We start from the raw sequence: 19,507 nt of genomic DNA, 5'->3' as shown, positions 1-19,507 counted from the left end.
CTGATTAAGAATATCGTAAATTTAATAAGATTCATTAAGTATTTTGGCTAATATCTGGGATAAACGAATCCGTCATTCCCAGCCGGCTGATAGGCGTCTCCACTATGTCGCCTGTAGACCCTTAACGCAAGTTACGCCTCATGTGACGGCACCCTTAGGGTTGTAAGAGATGGCGACGACTAGTAATTTATAGGTATGCGCTAGTTGTGTTGGATTGGTCGCGTTGCTAGTCCCTAGACTAGTTACAACTAGAAAATTCCCTATGCCGGTATTACCAGAGAGAAAGATGAGAGCGGCCAGGCCGGCGTTTTGGCTGTTACCGTTTTTACGGGACTGCTTGAAGCGCCCCTCGCACCCGTTTTTAATATCGGAACTAACTGCACACCCATTTTCTGGCAGGGTCGATAAAGTTTGTATTTGGTGCGAGTCCGTGCTACGCCCATAATTTTCGTGTTAACACAGTATCACGTATTCATTCTGTATATGTGCGATCTTTTCTCTTTATATATATATATATATATGTATTTATATAATTTGTATAAAAACTAAAATATAATTATTAAAATATATATATATGTATATGTGTAATGAAATATATAAGGGTGCGTTCCGTTATGCACTGCAAGTACTGACAGTACTACCAATAGCGTTCCGATATAGATAGCAGTGCACTGCGAAAGTACTATCATGAGTATATGACGTCATTAATTTTGACGTTATTTCCTGTTGCGATTACTGCAACCGGCGAGGTAAAGCACTCGCAGTAATCAAGATGGCTACCTCCATGTGTACGATGGAACTAACTTTTAAATTCCATATCTGAATATAATGATACAATATTTTTAACGTAATTTTTACATTTTATTCTAGGTATTTTAATTTGTCGTCTCATTTCATTTATTAATTCCATTTCCAAATCGCTTTCACTTGATGACTCACTCGAATCATATATATTCTCGATTAAATTATATGTAATTAATGCAATAATGGTATTATCCATTTCACCAATTTTTCACTCGATGATTATTAGCGAAAAAGGTTAGTTAAAAGTCTGCTGAAAGCGTACTGTAGTGCGTTCCGTTTTACTATTTTGCAGTAGCTTCAAAGTGCACAAAATTAAAAAGGAACGCTGTCAACAGTACACTTGCATGACGTCATAGTGCCAGTACTTGCAGTGCATAACGGAACGCACCCTAAATCTTATTTTAATTAAAATAAAAAGAACGATTAATTGTTCGACCACCTGGATTTTGGAATGTAATTTTTAATATATATTATATTATATTTAATATTTATCGCCGCTTCTATTAATATGAAGTGCAATGTCAACGTGCAATAATGTACAATTATTTAAAGTTTCCATGCCTAATGTATCATGCCGGTATAAAAGAACGTCAAGTAGCATGCGTAGCCGAGCAACTAAGATGACGAGCTGAAATCGTGGACATTTCAAGTTCAAACCCCTGCCTTTTTCAGATTTTTTTTTCACTTTTTTCAAATAAGTTATTATGTGTATAAATGTGTAATAATCAATATATCATTATTTGATAATATTTTTGTAATGGAACAAAATAAATTATTTTTTAATTCTGCAAGGAATTTAATTATTAATGCAAACGCCCACACACATAATTTAGATATTCAATTTTTTTTAGTTCAAATGTTTCTTGCAATCTGTATACGACAATCAGTCCACTCGCTGTGCCACAGATTGCATCGCATAATACGCTCAGAGTTATAATACGATAGAGATCGCTTTACGCTGTTTTTCCTTGAAATAAATAAATTTTACGTGTTATGTACGCGTGTTTAGTATATTTGTTTCTTTCATATTAATTTTAACTATAATTAGTTTTTTAATTAAGATTATTTTAGTGTTAGTTGTTTATTTGTTAGTGTCCTGTTTTCTTTAATTTCGCATTTTTTAATTTTCTTTTTTTTTTGGTGTTGGTGCTAATTATTATTTTTATTTTACAATGTCGAGTAAACACCGGTTTTACGATAAATGTGTGTATTTAAATTGCACAAATATTAGGACAAAAGATGGAAAACGTTTATTTCGATTTCCATTACAAACGGGTGCGAGACATGATTTATGGTTACGCAATAGTGGTGAGTTTATAAAATTGATTTACTTATTTATATCAATATATAATATATATTGATATGATATATGAAACAAATATATATATATATTCTTTGTTTTTTTTAATAAAATATGTCAGATATTATGTATGTTTACGTATGGATTACGTTGAAGTGTTTCTTTGCCGCGTTTTTCTGATCTCGCCGAACGGTTCGCGAATCCTGTGCGAATAAAAAACGATGCGCGTGTGTGTGTGCGTGCGATTGTGATGATCAGTTTCAGTTCGTCTTCAACGCTTGACGAGAGAAGAGGTCCCGAACTGCTGTAAGTTTATAAAAACATATTTTTGTATAACACATTAGAACGATTTTATATTATTTTTTTTGTCTAGAAAACGTTATATTAATAACCGTTATGAAAACGATCTCGACGACGGCGACGATGCCGGTGACGACCGTCGTCGAGATCGTTTTCATAACGGTTATTAATATAACGTTTTCTAGACAAAAAAAATAATATAAAATCGTTCTAATGTGTTGTACAAAAATATGTTTTTATAAACTTACAGCAGTTCGGGACCTCTTCTCTCGTCAAGCGTTGAAGACGAACTGAAACTGATCATCACAATCGCACGCACACACACACGCGCATCGTTTTTTATTCGCACAGGATTCGCGAACCGTTCGGCGAGATCAGAAAAACGCGGCAAAGAAACACTTCAACGTAATCCATACGTAAACATACATAATATCTGACATATTTTATTAAAAAAAACAAAGAATATATATATATATTTGTTTCATATATCATATCAATATATATTATATATTGATATAAATAAGTAAATCAATTTTATAAACTCACCACTATTGCGTAACCATAAATCATGTCTCGCACCCGTTTGTAATGGAAATCGAAATAAACGTTTTCCATCTTTTGTCCTAATATTTGTGCAATTTAAATACACACATTTATCGTAAAACCGGTGTTTACTCGACATTGTAAAATAAAAATAATAATTAGCACCAACACCAAAAAAAAAAGAAAATTAAAAAATGCGAAATTAAAGAAAACAGGACACTAACAAATAAACAACTAACACTAAAATAATCTTAATTAAAAAACTAATTATAGTTAAAATTAATATGAAAGAAACAAATATACTAAACACGCGTACACAACACGTAAAATTTATTTATTTCAAGGAAAAACAGCGTAAAGCGATCTCTATCGTATTATAACTCTGAGCGTATAATGCGATGCAATCTGTGGCACAGCGAGTGGACTGATTGTCGTATACAGATTGCAAGAAACATTTGAACTAAAAAAAATTGAATATCTAAATTATGTGTGTGGGCGTTTGCATTAATAATTAAATTCCTTGCAGAATTAAAAAATAATTTATTTTGTTCCATTACAAAAAAAATTATCAAATAATGATATATTGATTATTACACATTTATACACATAATAACTTATTTGAAAAAAGTGAAAAAAAAATCTGAAAAAGGCAGGGGTTTGAACTTGAAATGTCCACGATTTCAGCTCGTCATCTTAGTTGCTCGGCTACGCATGCTACTTGACGTTCTTTTATACCGGCATGATACATTAGGCATGGAAACTTTAAATAATTGTACATTATTGCACGTTGACATTGCACTTCATATTAATAGAAGCGGCGATAAATATTAAATATAATATAATATATATTAAAAATTACATTCCAAAATCCAGGTGGTCGAACAATTAATCGTTCTTTTTATTTTAATTAAAATAAGATTTATATATTTCATTACACATATACATATATATATATATTTTAATAATTATATTTTAGTTTTTATACAAATTATATAAATACATATATATATATATATATATATATATATATAAAGAGAAAAGATCGCACATATACAGAATGAATACGTGATACTGTGTTAACACGAAAATTATGGGCGTAGCACGGACTCGCACCAAATACAAACTTTATCGACCCTGCCAGAAAATGGGTGTGCAGTTAGTTCCGATATTAAAAACGGGTGCGAGGGGCGCTTCAAGCAGTCCCGTAAAAACGGTAACAGCCAAAACGCCGGCCTGGCCGCTCTCATCTTTCTCTCGGTATTACTAACGATAAATGATAAAAGTGTCTAATTCTAAGTTAAATCATTCTCAAAATAGTTAATTATATAGGTTCTCGCAAGAAATGATGTTAGCGCGAAAAAATTTAGGGTTTCAACCAATGGCAGGACGTCACAATATACAATCGATCCCCAGATCCTGAGGATAAACGAAGATCTACAGATTCTATTGGACAGAAATCTATTGGAGGAAACGGAAAATTTGGAGCATAATGGTAAATAAAAAAATGTAATAATTTATAATAATTATTTATAAATTATAGAAATTTATTAAAATTTTAATTATTAACGTTAATACATTTCTATTAGGCTCTCAATATATTAAATTTAATACATAAAGAGCCAAACGCGGATGTTGATGCGTGTGTATATATATTATCCGACGAAAATTAATTTTTCATCGGGATTAATTAATTATGCACAAGGCACAAAATGTTACTTGGTCACTACCAAGACTTAAATATATGGAATAATTTCATCTTTGAAATTTTAATTTCCATCAAACCCCCTCTATCTCCCTAAAGAAATAAATATTTTCGTCGGAATACACGCATCAACATCCGCGTTCGGATCTTTAAAACCTTTCTATCATATGAATTTAGTTATATTAACTAATAAAAAAAAATAAAATTAAGAATAAAAAAATAAATGTATAAAATAATATAAATATATTTGAATAATTATACAGGGTATTCTATTTTAAATAATGCATTATTATATTTTTCGAAAAAGAAGACTTTTATCGAAAAATGTTTCATACACACACAAAAGTTATAAATCCTACTATACTTTTAAATAAAACATTTTTTGATAGAATAAGCCTTTTATTGATCCAAAAAATAGCAATGCATTATTTAAACTGAAACACTTTGTATAATATAAATTTTTTTTATTTTATTCTTAATAACAATAATAAATAAAAAATTACTAATTGCTATATAAAAAATTAAATTATTTCAGATGAATACGACGAGAGTGATATAAGATGAGTCTTTTATTTGGTCTACCAAACTCTTGGTAAGTTTTGCATATTTGTATTTTATTTTTTTTTATATTTTGAAGAAGCAGAGTTGTATTAATTTGGATATGCGTCACAAAAAACAGCGGGGAGGGGCCGTTCTGACTTCTAATTTATTTTTTCTTTTTCAGATAGATATAAAATATGGAGAGGCAAATTGTTTGGTTGTGCCTCATAGGAAAGGGTGGGGATGGAGACCTTTCTTTATATTATGTATATATGTATACATATATAGACGCAGTTATCCATAATATGGAATTATTCACCAATTTTTCAATTTTAAGCTTTTTATTTCAAATTGTGTCTGAATGTATCAGGCACAATTTGAAATAATAATCTCGAAATTAGAAAAATTGGTAGTTGGTTATATATATTGCATAATTGCGTCCATATATATTTATGTGTATATATTTATATTTATATATATAACTATAACAGTATGATAGGTATCGATTCTGTAACTTTCTAAAGTAAAAACGTAAAAAGTGAAAAATTTCCACTAATCACGCATTGATTTTAAAATGAAATCGATGTGCGATTGACGAAAATTTTTCACTTTTCACGTTTACACTTTAGAAAAAGTTACAGAATCGATACCAAGGTTTTATTTATATAATCAAAGGACACTATAGTGAAGTCATGTTAAATAGTATGTGTCGGACACAGTTTTGACTATAGAAAATATACGCTATTTCCCTTCCATACCTACACAGCACAAAACATTTCAGAGACCTTCGCAAAATTTATTCAAAAATGTTTCATATACGTCTTAAATATGTCTGCTATTTTGTCACAAATATGTTTATGAAAGATTGCATAAATGTTTCAAATGTTACTTTTTCTATGTTATGTTTCTTAGATGTTATAATGACGTTTCAGTGTTACTTGAAACTTTTTTGAAACTTTGAAATGTTTCTGCAACATTTCTGTTGAGTTTTGTGCTGTGTGGGTATTTATAAGTTCTACGATACTTTATTCATATACAAAAAAAATTAGCTCGATATCTAAAAATTTGCGACAATTAACAAATGCACATTTCTTAAAAATTCAAAATTTCATAAAAAATAAATCCTTTCACTGATCATCACCAAATTCAATACCAATTACTTTGATGATATTCTGATATGTTAAAATTTATGGAAGATAGAGCATAACTACATTTTTTTAATTCAAAATTTTATGAAAAATGAACCCTTTCACAATGATCCTAGTCAAGTTCAATACCAATCATCATCTTTTAATGATACTCTATTCATATATAAAATTTATCCCAATAGTTTAAAATTTATGGAGATTAGAGGAACCACAAACATTTTTTGAAAAATTAAAATTGCATTAAAATTAAAACAATGTATGAATTTTTACAAAATCATAATAAATAAAAGTGTTGCTATTATTTGACTCAGACACCTTACAGTTACCTTCAGTTAGGAAAGTATTAGTAATAATTATTACATTACATTATTAATAATGATGCCATATGTAATTTACAGAATCAAAGAATATTTACAAAATATCAAAATATACAATATATCAAAATATAAGACGTTGACATGAAAAATCAAATAATATATGAAACAATGTTTATAATATTCATCAAGAATCGAATTGCAATACTTGTTTATAAAAATTATATATTTACACATTTTCTTAAAACACATAAGGAGCTTTCTAGCAAGAAACTCACATAAACACAATATTACATGACAATATAATCAACATTACATCAGTTATAAACAATTTTTTCGAGACTCTAAAATTCTCTATTCGACAGCTAATTACATCACATTCTGTGTTTTCTTGTTGTAAAGCTCTCATATATTACATAACTTGATTGCAACTTTTATTGCTGTTGGGTAGTCTGTGCCAGTTGACGCAACTGTTTTAATACAGTTTCAAGCAGTTTCTTTTTATCTCTTTCGCTTTTCTTCAGCACAGTAAACATTGTTTTTTTATCAGATTCTTTTAATCTAAAAAAATATTATTTAAATTTTATACACAGGAATAACATACAAGATATATATATATATATATATAACGTATATAGAACATACTTTTCTAATAGGAGCACAGCCATATTTGGAGTCACTAAATTATATTTACTACAATCGTGACCATAATCATGAAAATATGTAGGCCAATCCCAGCTCATAAATAAATCTAATAATTGTCTTAATTGCAAAAAGTATTGCAATAAAGTTCCTTCTGGTAGACCAATGACAGGCTCAGAAGCAGCAAATTCTAGAAGTCACAATAAGATTTGAATATATTTAAAAATACACACACACGCATACATAAAAATACATAAAACAAACATAATAAAACTTACGTTCACATTGTATTGTATCTAAATTAACTTGTTGCAATGCACCCATAGATATCTGTTTCACATCTGCACTCATTAATATACCTAATATAGCTTCAGCAATGTGAGAACATGCAGACTTGCATGCCACTTGAGCTACTTTGTCCTAAAAAATTAACTATCAATTATCGAATTTCGGAAACGTATGATACATATTTAAATTGCGATGTTTACTGGTAAATTAGTAAAGCATGTGAAGGTGCTCTGTAAGAACGCTATAAGATCCGTAATAAATCCTGAAGCATGTCCTTGAGGTTCTGCTAAATTCCAATCATAATTTTCCAATTCTAAAAATTCATCTAGCTTCTTTTTTAATTTATCACAAATTTGTTTCTCGGCGTCATCCCGTGCAACTCGAAACATAGCAGATTCAACGCCCACAGAGCTCAATTGCCCTTGATGCAATGTGCTAAACAATTTATTATATATATATACACACACATATATATGTAATATAAAGTCTAAAAAAATAAATAGTATTAGATTCTTACCCAGTGATATTAGACACAAATTCCTCTAAATATTTTGTAGATTTTTCGAGATATCCCGTATTTATTATAATTTGTACTACTTGCAAAAGCGCTAAAGAAGGTTTGTGAAATAATGACGATAAACATCCACTGAAAGTTCTTGTTAGTAAAAGATTTGTTGTTTTGCATATCATCTCATCAATTTCAGTTTGGGTAAAATTTAAATCCTCTGAAAATTTTAAGCAAGCATAAATAAATTCTTTCACTTGTTGATAGACCTTTGGTACCATGTCCGAAAATGGAAATTTTTTGGGAAACTCTGCTTTCTGTAAATCCTTATCATGATAAGGAAATAGATTAAGAACTTCATCATATTCTGCTTGCGTTGTAACCTGAAGCATAATAATCAAAAAGTATAATAATAATTCAAAAAAAGTTATAGATTAATGGTCATCATAATTACTTGAATTGGCAAGAAACTGTCTTCATCCAAAATATTCCTAAATAATTGAACCCAATGTTTCATTAATACTTCATTATAATGCACTCTAATTTCTTGTAATAAATCCCAAAGTTGTTCTACAGAATAGCCATAATTCTGTTTAAAACAAATAAAAAATTCAATAAATAAAAAATTGTTTAATTTACATATGCATAAATATATACATATACAATGTCCCAAAACCAATAGATGTTTTATTAATAACAGATTCTCTAACCAATCTATTATGTAAATACCGTCTATCTATCTGTCTGCCTGACAGCAAACTACACATTCATAATAGACTGATTCTCTTGAAATTTTTCGAGAATAACGACAATGTTTTTTTTTTCTTTTTTTTACTCTTGCGCGTAAAACGGGTTTAAAGCTAGTTTAAAGATAATTTTTCCTTAATAATCCACAAAGTTTAATTTGCAAAAAGACCCTTCTTTTTTTCATTGTTTATAATTCGTAAATTGTTGATGTCTTGACATTTTTGTTGAGGAAGTTATTCCCAAATTAACTAAATAATCTATTATATATTAAAAGAACATATGGAATTTTAGGAACATCTTGTATAAACAATGATAGACAAACTTTGTTACTTACTCTTAAAGTAGTATTAAATAACATAATAAGATTCTTGATTTTTAATATAAGTGTAGCATCTGTGCAATATGCCTAAAAAATACAGATTCTTTCATATTATATTACTTATAACGAACATATAATAATTGAAAATAATAATATATTTACCGAATGTGTGCGTAAAGCATTGACTATTATGGATAATGTCATCTCCCAAAGCTCATCTAAATACGCACGAGTAGCTAGTCCATTACCTGTATTTAATATGTGATCTTCTATGACAAAAAATCCAATAATGCCATACAGATAAGTTTGATATCCAACTATACTTTCATGCTAAAAATAAAAAATATTTATTATTATTATTATTAGAGTATATAAATATATATTACTCATTACTTAATAAATAGATGTATATATGTACCATATTAATAGATGGTTGTAAGACTAATCTAGCTTGTTGTTTTCTCTGCTGTCTATAGTAAATTTTAAAGGTTTCTTCTTCTCGAAGCACAGTATAAATGTGCATACATCGATATACTGGACTGAAATCCATTAAGTCTTGTGCACTCAGTTCCTCTTCAGCCTCATTTAACTGATTGTTCATATAAGATCTTTTTTTCTTCCTTCCAATAATTTCTGCTTCAATTGCTAACTGTTCAGCAGTCTAATAAGAAATGATGATAAAATTAATAAATTATATATAATACTGTTTAATTTATATAATAAATTATACAAACATATATAGGAATAAAGATAATATTAATATAAGATTAATATAGAAATAAAGATACTAAGTATAAATAAATTATACCCACATGCCTCATTGCAACTTCACCAATCTTTCGTGAATATTTTCTGATATTTTCTAGAAAATCTCGTAAATCAGACATAGAAGCATCTTTTATATTTTCCCGCAATCTGACACAAAGAAAATAATCTTATATATTTTTTTACAACTCTATATATAACAGAAGAAAATGGGTTTGTTTGTTTTAGTTGTACTACTGCGCACTAACAGATACGCGCACACACACACACACACACAAAATTAAGGCAGTCTACTTCATGCATATGTGTGTTTCTTTAACTTTGAGGACTTATAACTTTCACTTTCCCCAATGTAAAAAAACTTTCCATAGGGTGTTTTGGAAAGCTCTCGACTTCAACTATACAAATATGCGATCAAATACGTGCGACACTTTGGCCCAAAAATCGGCCTTATTAGCCCTCCTCCTTAGAATTAGATAAATGTATATTTTTTCACCCTAACTTATCACACTAGTGCACAGTACAGCTAAAACGAACAAACCCAATATTTCTTATTTCTAATTAAACTTACTGTGGAATTTGTTGTGTGATTTGAAAAGAAAATCTGTAATTTGTAACTTTTGGCAAATCATGATGCTCTAACTGCTCCAATGTTTTCAATGCTGGATAATAACGCTTATCTTTTAATTGTTTTTGTAACTTTGCATATGCAGCTAAGACAGGAAGGCACATAGTGAGACTGTTCACAGCAGCAGCCATATTACTTTCAACCTTGCGAGCTTTTACAAGTTCTTCGCCCATTTCAATCACTTTGTTAGATGTAGCAGTAATATGTTTATCAAGCTCTAATATTTCTACCTGCAAAATTTAATTCAAATATTGAAAGATAATCTTTTTAATATATAATAATTATTATATATAACAATTATAGTGCTATTAAGCTATTATATTATTATTTTTAAAGCATATAAAACTAACATTTAATTGTTGAGCTTGAGAGCGCACTTGTAAGAGTTCTCGAATAGAATCAATAAATCCTTGATAATGATGATTACACATTCTCTCAATATCCTTGTCATGAGCTTTAATACAATCATCCAGCTTTTCCATAAACTTTTGATGTTCATGTCCATCATAAATTGCTCTAAAACACAAAACAAATGTAATAAAATAACACTTTTTCTTTCTAATTTTTTAATCATATAAATTTCTTAAGCATTTTTTTAGTATCACTTTTGCTTTAATAATCTAAAAACAAGATTAATATACTATTAGTATCAGTATGATTCTATTTCATAAAATATTTGTTTTGACACCATGATAAACTTTATAATAGATTGACACTTTTAACATGTTAATTTGTTATTTATTTGAAATACAAAATGTATATATACAGATATACTGTTAATTCTCTTTAAAACTATCTCCAAATGCAAATATATTTTGATGTATACCAATTCCAACTCTTCGTATTTAAATGAAGAAATAGTTTTTCAAGAGCACATACTTCAATCTCTATGGACAGATACAATTTATTAATATCACTTACCGGAATGTTGGTCCCAAATAATCATCAATGCCTTCAATCTCCTGAATCAAAATATCGTAACACTGCATCGTTACCAAATTCGAAAACCAGTTAAGGATCGATAGGAGTGATAGAAACAAAACTGATACACAGTTTAGCCACAGATTAATAGACAGATCGCCAAAGGCCTGCCTAAAGAAGAGACCGCCATCTTCGTGCGATAGACTTTGCCCCTTACCGACACACTTTGCCCCTGGTTCGAGTCCGTGCTAAATTCGTAGACTTGAACCAAAAGACTTTGCCCCTGGTTCGAGTCCGTGCTAAATTTCGTAGACTCGACCAAAAGACTTTGCCCCTGGTGCAAGTCCAGGCTAAATTCGTTTGACATTACCAACAGACTTTGCCCCTGGTGCGAATCCAGGCTAATTGATCATGAGACCAATTTGAGAGATTTGGCCCCCGTTGTGTGTGTGTGTGTGTGTGTGAGAGAGAGAGAGAGAGAGAGAGAGAGAGAGAATATTTTACATATGCATATATATATATATAAAATTTATTAAATATAAAAAATATATTTTTTACACATAAAATGTTTTTTTATTGAAATAATCACGATTTTAAATGTGATTTAACACAGTGTTCAAAAATTTTTTAATTAAATTTTATTAAAGAAAATTACTTGAAATTTTTTACATTAAGAATTTAAAGGCTCCTTATTCTCTTGTAGAAATTTATCACTACGCCAATTAATCACTTATTATTTCGAGTATTTAAAATACTATAATATACAGTAATTTAAGTATTCGAAATAAAAGTGATTAATTACTCGAAATAAGTGATAAATTGGCGTTACTAGTAATAAATTTCTATAAGGGTTGAAATAAAGTATAAGAGATAAATAGGCTATATGTGAGCCGTATGCGAAATGTGAGATGTAAGACGCATATTGAAATTTAATTTTTCGATATAACTTTCAAAAATGTACACGAGGTACAAAAAATTAGCTTGGACATTTGTAAGACTTAAAATTGGGATTAATTCTCAATTCTATTAATTAAATTTCGATATAACACACCTTACATCCGCGCACGGCTCACATATATATAGCCCATTTATTAGTGCAATTTTTAAGTTCCTTATTTTTCAAAGTTCACCTTTTTACGTTATCAAATATTTTTACGTTTTCAAGAATTTTATATTTTTACTTACCGCAGTTTCTTATCCAAATGTAAAATCTTTTATCGCAGTCTATAAAAAATTGAAACAATTTACAATTTTATGATATAATATTATTATTATTACAATTTCTATATATATGCACATCTGTCAAATATCGTGATTTATTTCACATTATTATTATCTATTTTAATAAAAAAAAAAACAAAAACACTTGCAACAATCAAAAATAAACCGCCTGCCGCGAACGGAAAATGCCAAGAAAGCACGCAATTTCCGCGAATCTCGTAATTTTTTTGAAAAATCAACAATTTCAACGAAATTGTAAATTCTTCAAATCACTGCACAAGTATAATTCACAATAATAATTTTCAGTAACTACGATAAAAAATCGTATACTGAAAACCGCAAACGAAAGTGCAATGGGAGTAAGAGTAAAGTCTGTGATAAAATTAATTGGCAATAGAAAATTAATAATTTTCAAATAGAAAAATTTTGAAATTACCGAGGATTTACAAATAATAAAGTAAAAATATTAAATAATTTATGTTTTCGAATTTTGCTCGCGGAGAGGATCTTTAAAACAAGATTTTTAGAAGAGAGGACCTTTAAAATATAAACAGGCAAAAACGTTGGAAAAATTAAAGCGCGCGTTTAAACAGATAAACGCAATGAAATAAATACGCAATTGTTTTTACTTATCGCTGTAAGCTCACAAGCTTCTGACGTGCTATACACTTTTATATAATATATACAAGGTGTCCGGTAACTAACGGACCAATGATTAAGGGCGGATTCTCTGGCCAATTTGGAGACGATTTTTCCTTAGCAAAAATGTTGAGAAGTCAATAATTTTCGAGTTATAAGCGATTGAAAAAAATAGGTTTTTTGAAAACTAAACGTTTTGGAGTTAAAAGTCTAACATAATTACATTCTTCAGTTAATTTCAGGTAGAGTTTACTATAATAAAATTTTAATTTAAGGCTTAGTTATAAAGATACATAATGACAAAGATTGGAAAGTTGTAAAAAATGATGACCTTTTTCGACATTTTCGCTGAGGAAAAATCGTTCCCAAATTGACCAAAGAATCCATTTGTAATCATTGGTCTGTTAGTTACCGGACACCCTGTATATTGGACACGAGTTTCGTTTGTTTCAGATTCTCGAGAGTTGAAGTAGGAACATACGAGTATCATATATCGTTTGTGACTTGCCGAATGAAAGCAAGACAGAGAGCGAACGAGATGATGAGCTTAATAGCTCATAATGTTATAAATAAATAAATAAAAAATTATAACCTGACCTACTAGTTATTGAATCTTTTTTTAATAAAATGTTTCATTATTATTATCATCTAAGTCTAAGTCGTTTAATTACTTTTTAGTTTTTTAATAATTAATTTAATTTATTCTAGTCATTTTTATATGAGAAAAATAATATCACGTATACGTTTTATAATGAATTAATATATTTCGGGAACCGAATTATATATTCTTAATAATATAAAAGTGTTCAAAAATTATATTTGACTTTTAATTTTAATTATTTTATAGCAAAGAGTTCCGAAATCTCTTACACACATAATGGGGATTTTTTTCATCCATATAATTCGCAATTAAGTATATATGTTAATTATTAATTTTAATAAAATAAAAATTAAAATTAAAGGTCAAATATAATTTTTAAACACAAATTTATTAAATTAATTATAAAACGTATACCCATAATAGTATTTTTATCGTACAAAAATAATTAGAGTAAATTAAATTAATCATAAAAGATTAAAAATTAATTAAAGAATTTAAACTTATATTTTATATAATAATAATAAAACATTTTATTACGTCAAACCGTCGTGAAATAATTAAATAAAATTTGCTAGTTACGTCAAAGTCAAGTTTTCTAAGCTTATACAACATTTTATTAAAAAACAGATTCAATAAATATAAGTACATGTTATATATATACTTATATTTAAATGATAATCCTTAAGAGTCGCCAGTAATAAATAATGAAAATCTCTCCTCCAATTTTAAAGTCGACTAGACTGGCAATAATTTATTTAAAAAATTAGTTAAATTACAACGTTTCGGCTGTCATTGCAGCCCTTTTCAAGTAATCAGATTAAAACAATAAATCAAATTTACAGCAAACCCCCGACAAAATTAACCATTGTTTTGATGAACAATGTATAACTGACAGAAGTGAGCACAAAAAAAAAATAGATGTTGACTGTTAGCAGGAAACTTAGTCACTGTGACTAAGTTTCCTGCTAACAGTCGACATCTATTTTTTTTTTTCGTGCTCACTTCTGTCAGTTATACATTGTTCATCAAAACAATGGTTAATTTTGTCGGGGGTTTGCTGTAAATTTGATTTATTGTATTAATCTGATTACTTGAAAAGGGCTGCAATGACAGCCGAAACGTTGTAATTTAACTAATTTTTTAAATAAATTATTGCCAGTCTGGTCGACTTTAAAATTGGAGGAGAGATTTTCAATACTTATATTTATTGAATCTGTTTTTTTTATAAAATGTTTTATTATTATCATATATAATATAAATTATTTAATTATTTTTTAATTTTTTTATGAGTAATTTAATTTGTTCTAGTTATTTTTGTACGAGAAAAATACTATCACGGGTATACGTTTTATAACGAATTAAATATATTTATGTTCAAAAATTATATTTGACCTTTAATTTTAATTTTGTATTTTATTAAAATTAATAATTAACATATATACTTAATTGCGAATTATATGGATGAACAAAATCCCTATTATGTGTGTAAGAGATTTCGGAACTCTTTGCTAAAATAATTAAAATTAAAAGTCAAATATAATTTTTGAACACTTTTATATTATTAAAAATATATAATTCGACTCTCGAAATATATTAATTCATTATAAAACGTATACGTATTAGTATTTTTCACATATTAAAATAATTAGAATAAATTAAATTAATTATTAAAAAACTAAAAATTAATTAAACGACTTAGACTTAGATGATAATAATAATGAAACATTTATTAAAAAATAATTATAATAGGTCAGGTTAATATTTTATTTATTTATTTATTTATAACATCATAAAATTCTGTCCTTTCCGAAATACGCGAACGCTACGAAAAGATAAATCTCGTACATGCCGCCGGACGAGTTCATGAGCATGAGACGCTCTTATCTTGGGAACGTATTAATAGTTACTGCATTGACCACTACTACAATATGGCGCTGAAATCAGTGAGAAATGCTGGTCTCTCCTTCATCCAGACCTTTGGCGATCTGTCTATTAATCTGTGGTTTAGCTTAAGGGTCGGCAGTAGTGGAGGGCAATGTTCACTCGATGTTTAGAAAATCGATGCTTTTTATTACAACATCGATTATTTTAATCGATGTTTTTGCTGATCGATACATCGAGTAACAATCGATTATTAAAAAATAACATCGATGTTTCCTTTACTTCGCGAAATAAGAAGCATGTGTTCTTACTGTACATAAAATTATGTACAAGATGTGTAATATGTTTACAGGAATTAATAATATAGCATAATATATCAAATTTCTTGGGTTTTTAATAATTATAACCTGTTTCTCAAGCTTCTACCTTTACTCTCATTGTACTATTTTTATTCGGTTATCTTTTTTTATGAACATAGAACTAATAAATATTTTCTTTGTATAGGTATGTATTTGAAGGAGGCAGATACAACTCTGGAATCATAAAGCGGGGAGCACACACTCTTGCATAAGCGCATAAGCATATGCATAAGAAATTCGATTGGTTGAATTTCTTGTGCATACGTTTATAGACCAATCAAGATTCTTATGCTTACGCTTATGCGCTTATGCAAAAATGTGTGCTCCCCACTTAAGAGAAACAAGATAAAATTATAAATCATACAGCATTCAAACCATTACCAGGAACATCAATATTCCATGCTCAGTTTTGTATATACATAAATAAAAAGTAAAATAATAAAAAATAGGGATATTAATAAAAGCAAAATAATACTTTACTTAATTTTTTATTAATTTTTTGCCGGTTTTTTCTCCTTTTAGTTGCAGCTATTTAAATTAGGCGCGCATTGTCCCGCATAAAAAAGAATCGATTAAAATCGATTTATTTGGCAAAATATCGATTTTGAAACATCGATTTTATATTGTATCGATTATTTCCGAATCGATGCTTTTTTTTAACATCGCTCACCACTAGTCGGCAGGAGGCTCGGCCAGACTCCGAATTGATGTTGGAGGCCTCACGCGGTGACAACGCGAAACTCCGGTTTCAATGTTGCCAACGCTGAGAAACCAATTCTCGACTTTTATGAAGTGGTGTATGCAAAGAGGGTTGTATAAAGGTGTATATCTGTACACGTACATACACCATTGCATTGCTCACGCGGACGCACCGTAAGGCCGATGTCCCATTGAGCGGAAATTCATAGCGGAACGGAACGCGCGGAACCTGCGCGACCAATCACAGCCATTCCGCTCTTTTCATGTCGTTCCGCTATAATTTTAACCGCTGTGATTCGCGGAATAAAGAAATATTCACGGATAACCTCACACACACACAATTTTAGTTATAATTATGAATAAAAAATCTGTAGGTATATAATAAAATAAAAGGTTAATAATTAGATATTTATAATAGAATATTAATGAAAGTAATATTAATCTAGAATGTATATAAATGTTTATAGAAAATAAAATGCGGCTATTGCGGTTGGATAATAAATGTTGGTTTTTGTGCCAATATTGAAGAACATAAATGTTTTGAAAGTTATAGAAAAGAGAATCACTTGTTACATATTGATGATAACCATGTAACAAGAATGAGTATGTGATTCATTTTTACTATAATTACAAATCATTTTATTTATCATAATTTTAATAAAAATCTTTTACATTGCAGTCCCACAATATAGTCACAATGAAAATTTAAAAATAAATACATCAGCGGATATAGCCGTAATCCCTGTCAAAAATAACGTTGAAACAAAATCTGATGATGGCACTGATGAAACTCTTATTAATAAATTAGTATTTGAGAGACCTGCTCTTTGGAACTACAAGTTATCATTACAAGATCGGACGAATTTGAAAAAAGATGCACTTTGGTTGAAGGTTTCAAATAGGATGGGAGGAGGTGATTTATTATAATATAATATTTTACGTTTTATTTTATATATATTGTTACGTCCCTGGTTTACATCCCCTGAGCACCTTCATCCCTTTTCATCTCCTAGGAGGGTTGTTTATAGACAACCGGCGTTCAAATGTTTTAGGGCGCCATGATTAGATTTGGTTTAGCTGTCGCACCGAGCGGACGCTTACGAGACCGATGGGCATTTTGGCCTATTATATTGTATTTCTTTGCTTTATTGTATTGGGTCGTTTCATTAAAACTCCTTTCCTCATTACGAGAATTTATTCATTCCGGACGCGAGTGAGAGTGTGAGTGACATCTTTTTGTGAGACAGCGCAAGAGACGTCGCGAAGACGTAACATTTTGGGGGCTCGTCCGGGATCGAACGAACAACGAGCTACGAAAAATAATTAGGAAAATGACCACCCAACATTCGCCCAGACTAACTCGTTCACAAGCTCCGCTGCGAACGCCATCGAATACGGAGACTCTTTCGGAGGAAAATGTGCTGCAAACTGCGCTCCGGGAAATCAGAGAGCTGCGAGAACAACGAGAGCAGGAACGCACGCAATTCGAAGCTTTACTGCGACAACGCGACGAGGAGCTGCGCCGGCTAGAGCAGAGAATCGCCTAGCGGAATGAAAACGAGTTAAGTCCTCCCAATAATATCGCTTGTAACTCCGATAATAGAGCTTGCGGAGGTATTAGTAGTGATCTTCGCGCGAGAATCGGTTTTAAAGTAAAACCCGATACATTTGACGGGAAAGTTCCGCTGCGGGAGTTCCTCTCCCAATTTCTTTTGGTCGCGCGCGCGAATAATTGGGACGAATCCGCGAAGACCGTTGCTTTAGCCGCGAATTTAAGGGGAAAAGCGCGAACTGTGTTAGATAATATAGAAAATTTAGATAACCTCAGTTTTACTGAATTAAAATCAAAATTAGAATTACTTTTTGGGGAGGGAAATCTTACTCAAAACTATTATTCTTTATTCACGAATCGGAGACAAAAATTCGGGGAGGATCTCGCTTCTTTTGGTGCCGAATTAGAAAGATTGTCGCGACTCGCATATCCCGAATGTCCTTACGCGGTGAGGGATAAAATCGCGTGTGCGCAATTTATCTCTGCTCTCTATGACGGTTTCTTGAGGAGGACCCTTCAATTAGAGGGGATAACCTCTTTAAATTTGGCCGTTGAGAGGGCAAAGATTATAAAAACTATTCAAGGGGAAAATTTTGAAAGAAAGAAGGAAAATTTCGGAAAATTTAACAGCGCGAATTTCCATAAGGTGGAGAGGAACGACGCGCGAAAGGATTTTGATAGAAAATACGGGAACGATAATAAGAACCATGAAAACAGCGCGCGAAAATCTGATCATGAAAATAGAAATCCTTCGAGAGGGGGATGGCGAAGAAACAATTTTTCCTCAAAGGGCAAAGAATGTTGGACGTGTGGTAAAACGGGACATTTTCGATTTGAGTGTCCTGAGGAGAAGGGAAACGCGGTTTAGTTGAGCTGTGCGGGGTGAGCTCGACTTTTTCCGAAAAAGCCCCGATATCGAATCGATTTGTAGATTTTAGTATTGGTAGAATTAGAGAAAATGATTTTTGTTATCTCGGAAAGATTAATGGTAAAAAATGTTCTTTGAAAATAGACACGGGCTCTGATGTTTCACTTGTAAATAAAAAAATGTTCAATAAGGATGTAGAAAAGATTCGAATTAAAGATTGT

General features: G+C 30.1%; 1 protein-coding gene and 1 long non-coding RNA gene across 5 annotated transcripts; one reads left to right on the top strand and one right to left on the bottom strand.

Moving 5' to 3' along the window:
• The first annotated feature begins 4,140 nt into the window (after positions 1-4,140).
• LOC114940630 (uncharacterized) lies at positions 4,141-9,417 on the top strand. Of its 3 annotated transcripts, none has more exons than XR_003821497.2 (4): positions 4,141-4,204; positions 4,277-4,439; positions 5,185-5,241; positions 5,374-9,417. It is a non-coding gene; the product is annotated as an uncharacterized LOC114940630 (long non-coding RNA). The 3 variants fall into 3 exon arrangements; XR_003821498.2 differs by having other exon boundaries at positions 4,147-4,204; positions 4,265-4,439; XR_003821496.2 differs by lacking the exon at positions 4,141-4,204 and having other exon boundaries at positions 4,213-4,439.
• Positions 6,846-11,674, bottom strand: LOC146725204 (exocyst complex component 6B-like). 2 transcript variants are annotated; one of them, XM_085483818.1, is made up of 13 exons: positions 11,467-11,674; positions 10,896-11,061; positions 10,489-10,775; positions 9,965-10,067; positions 9,571-9,813; positions 9,315-9,482; positions 9,168-9,239; positions 8,541-8,675; positions 8,099-8,469; positions 7,782-8,016; positions 7,572-7,713; positions 7,297-7,483; positions 6,846-7,212 (listed from the first exon to the last, which is right to left on the bottom strand). In XM_085483818.1, the coding sequence occupies exons 1-13, from the start codon at positions 11,532-11,534 to the stop codon at positions 7,086-7,088; spliced, it is 2,304 nt and encodes a 767-aa protein (XP_085339944.1). In that variant the 5' UTR covers positions 11,535-11,674; the 3' UTR covers positions 6,846-7,085. The 2 variants fall into 2 exon arrangements, with proteins under 2 accessions (XP_085339944.1, XP_085339946.1); XM_085483820.1 differs by lacking the exon at positions 9,168-9,239.
• Between the last annotated feature and the right edge of the window lie 7,833 nt (positions 11,675-19,507).

This window comes from Nylanderia fulva, unplaced genomic scaffold (genome assembly GCF_048542155.1).
Source record: "Nylanderia fulva isolate GAGA-0341 unplaced genomic scaffold, ASM4854215v1 Scaffold1002, whole genome shotgun sequence".
Lineage (NCBI taxonomy): Eukaryota > Metazoa > Arthropoda > Insecta > Hymenoptera > Formicidae > Nylanderia > Nylanderia fulva.
Note: the sequence above shows the minus strand (reverse complement) of the source record. Positions and strands in the feature narration are given on the sequence as shown.

Coding starts and splice junctions, on each gene's coding strand:
- LOC146725204 (XM_085483818.1), bottom strand. CDS start 11,534: ATGCAGTGTTACGATATTTTGATTCAGGAGATTGAAGGCATTGATGAT. Junction 10,068..10,488: donor ATCACACAACAAATTCCACA/GTAAGTTTAATT, acceptor TCTTTGTGTCAG/ATTGCGGGAAAATATAAAAG. Junction 7,213..7,296: donor GCTGTGCTCCTATTAGAAAA/GTATGTTCTATA, acceptor ATATTTTTTTAG/ATTAAAAGAATCTGATAAAA.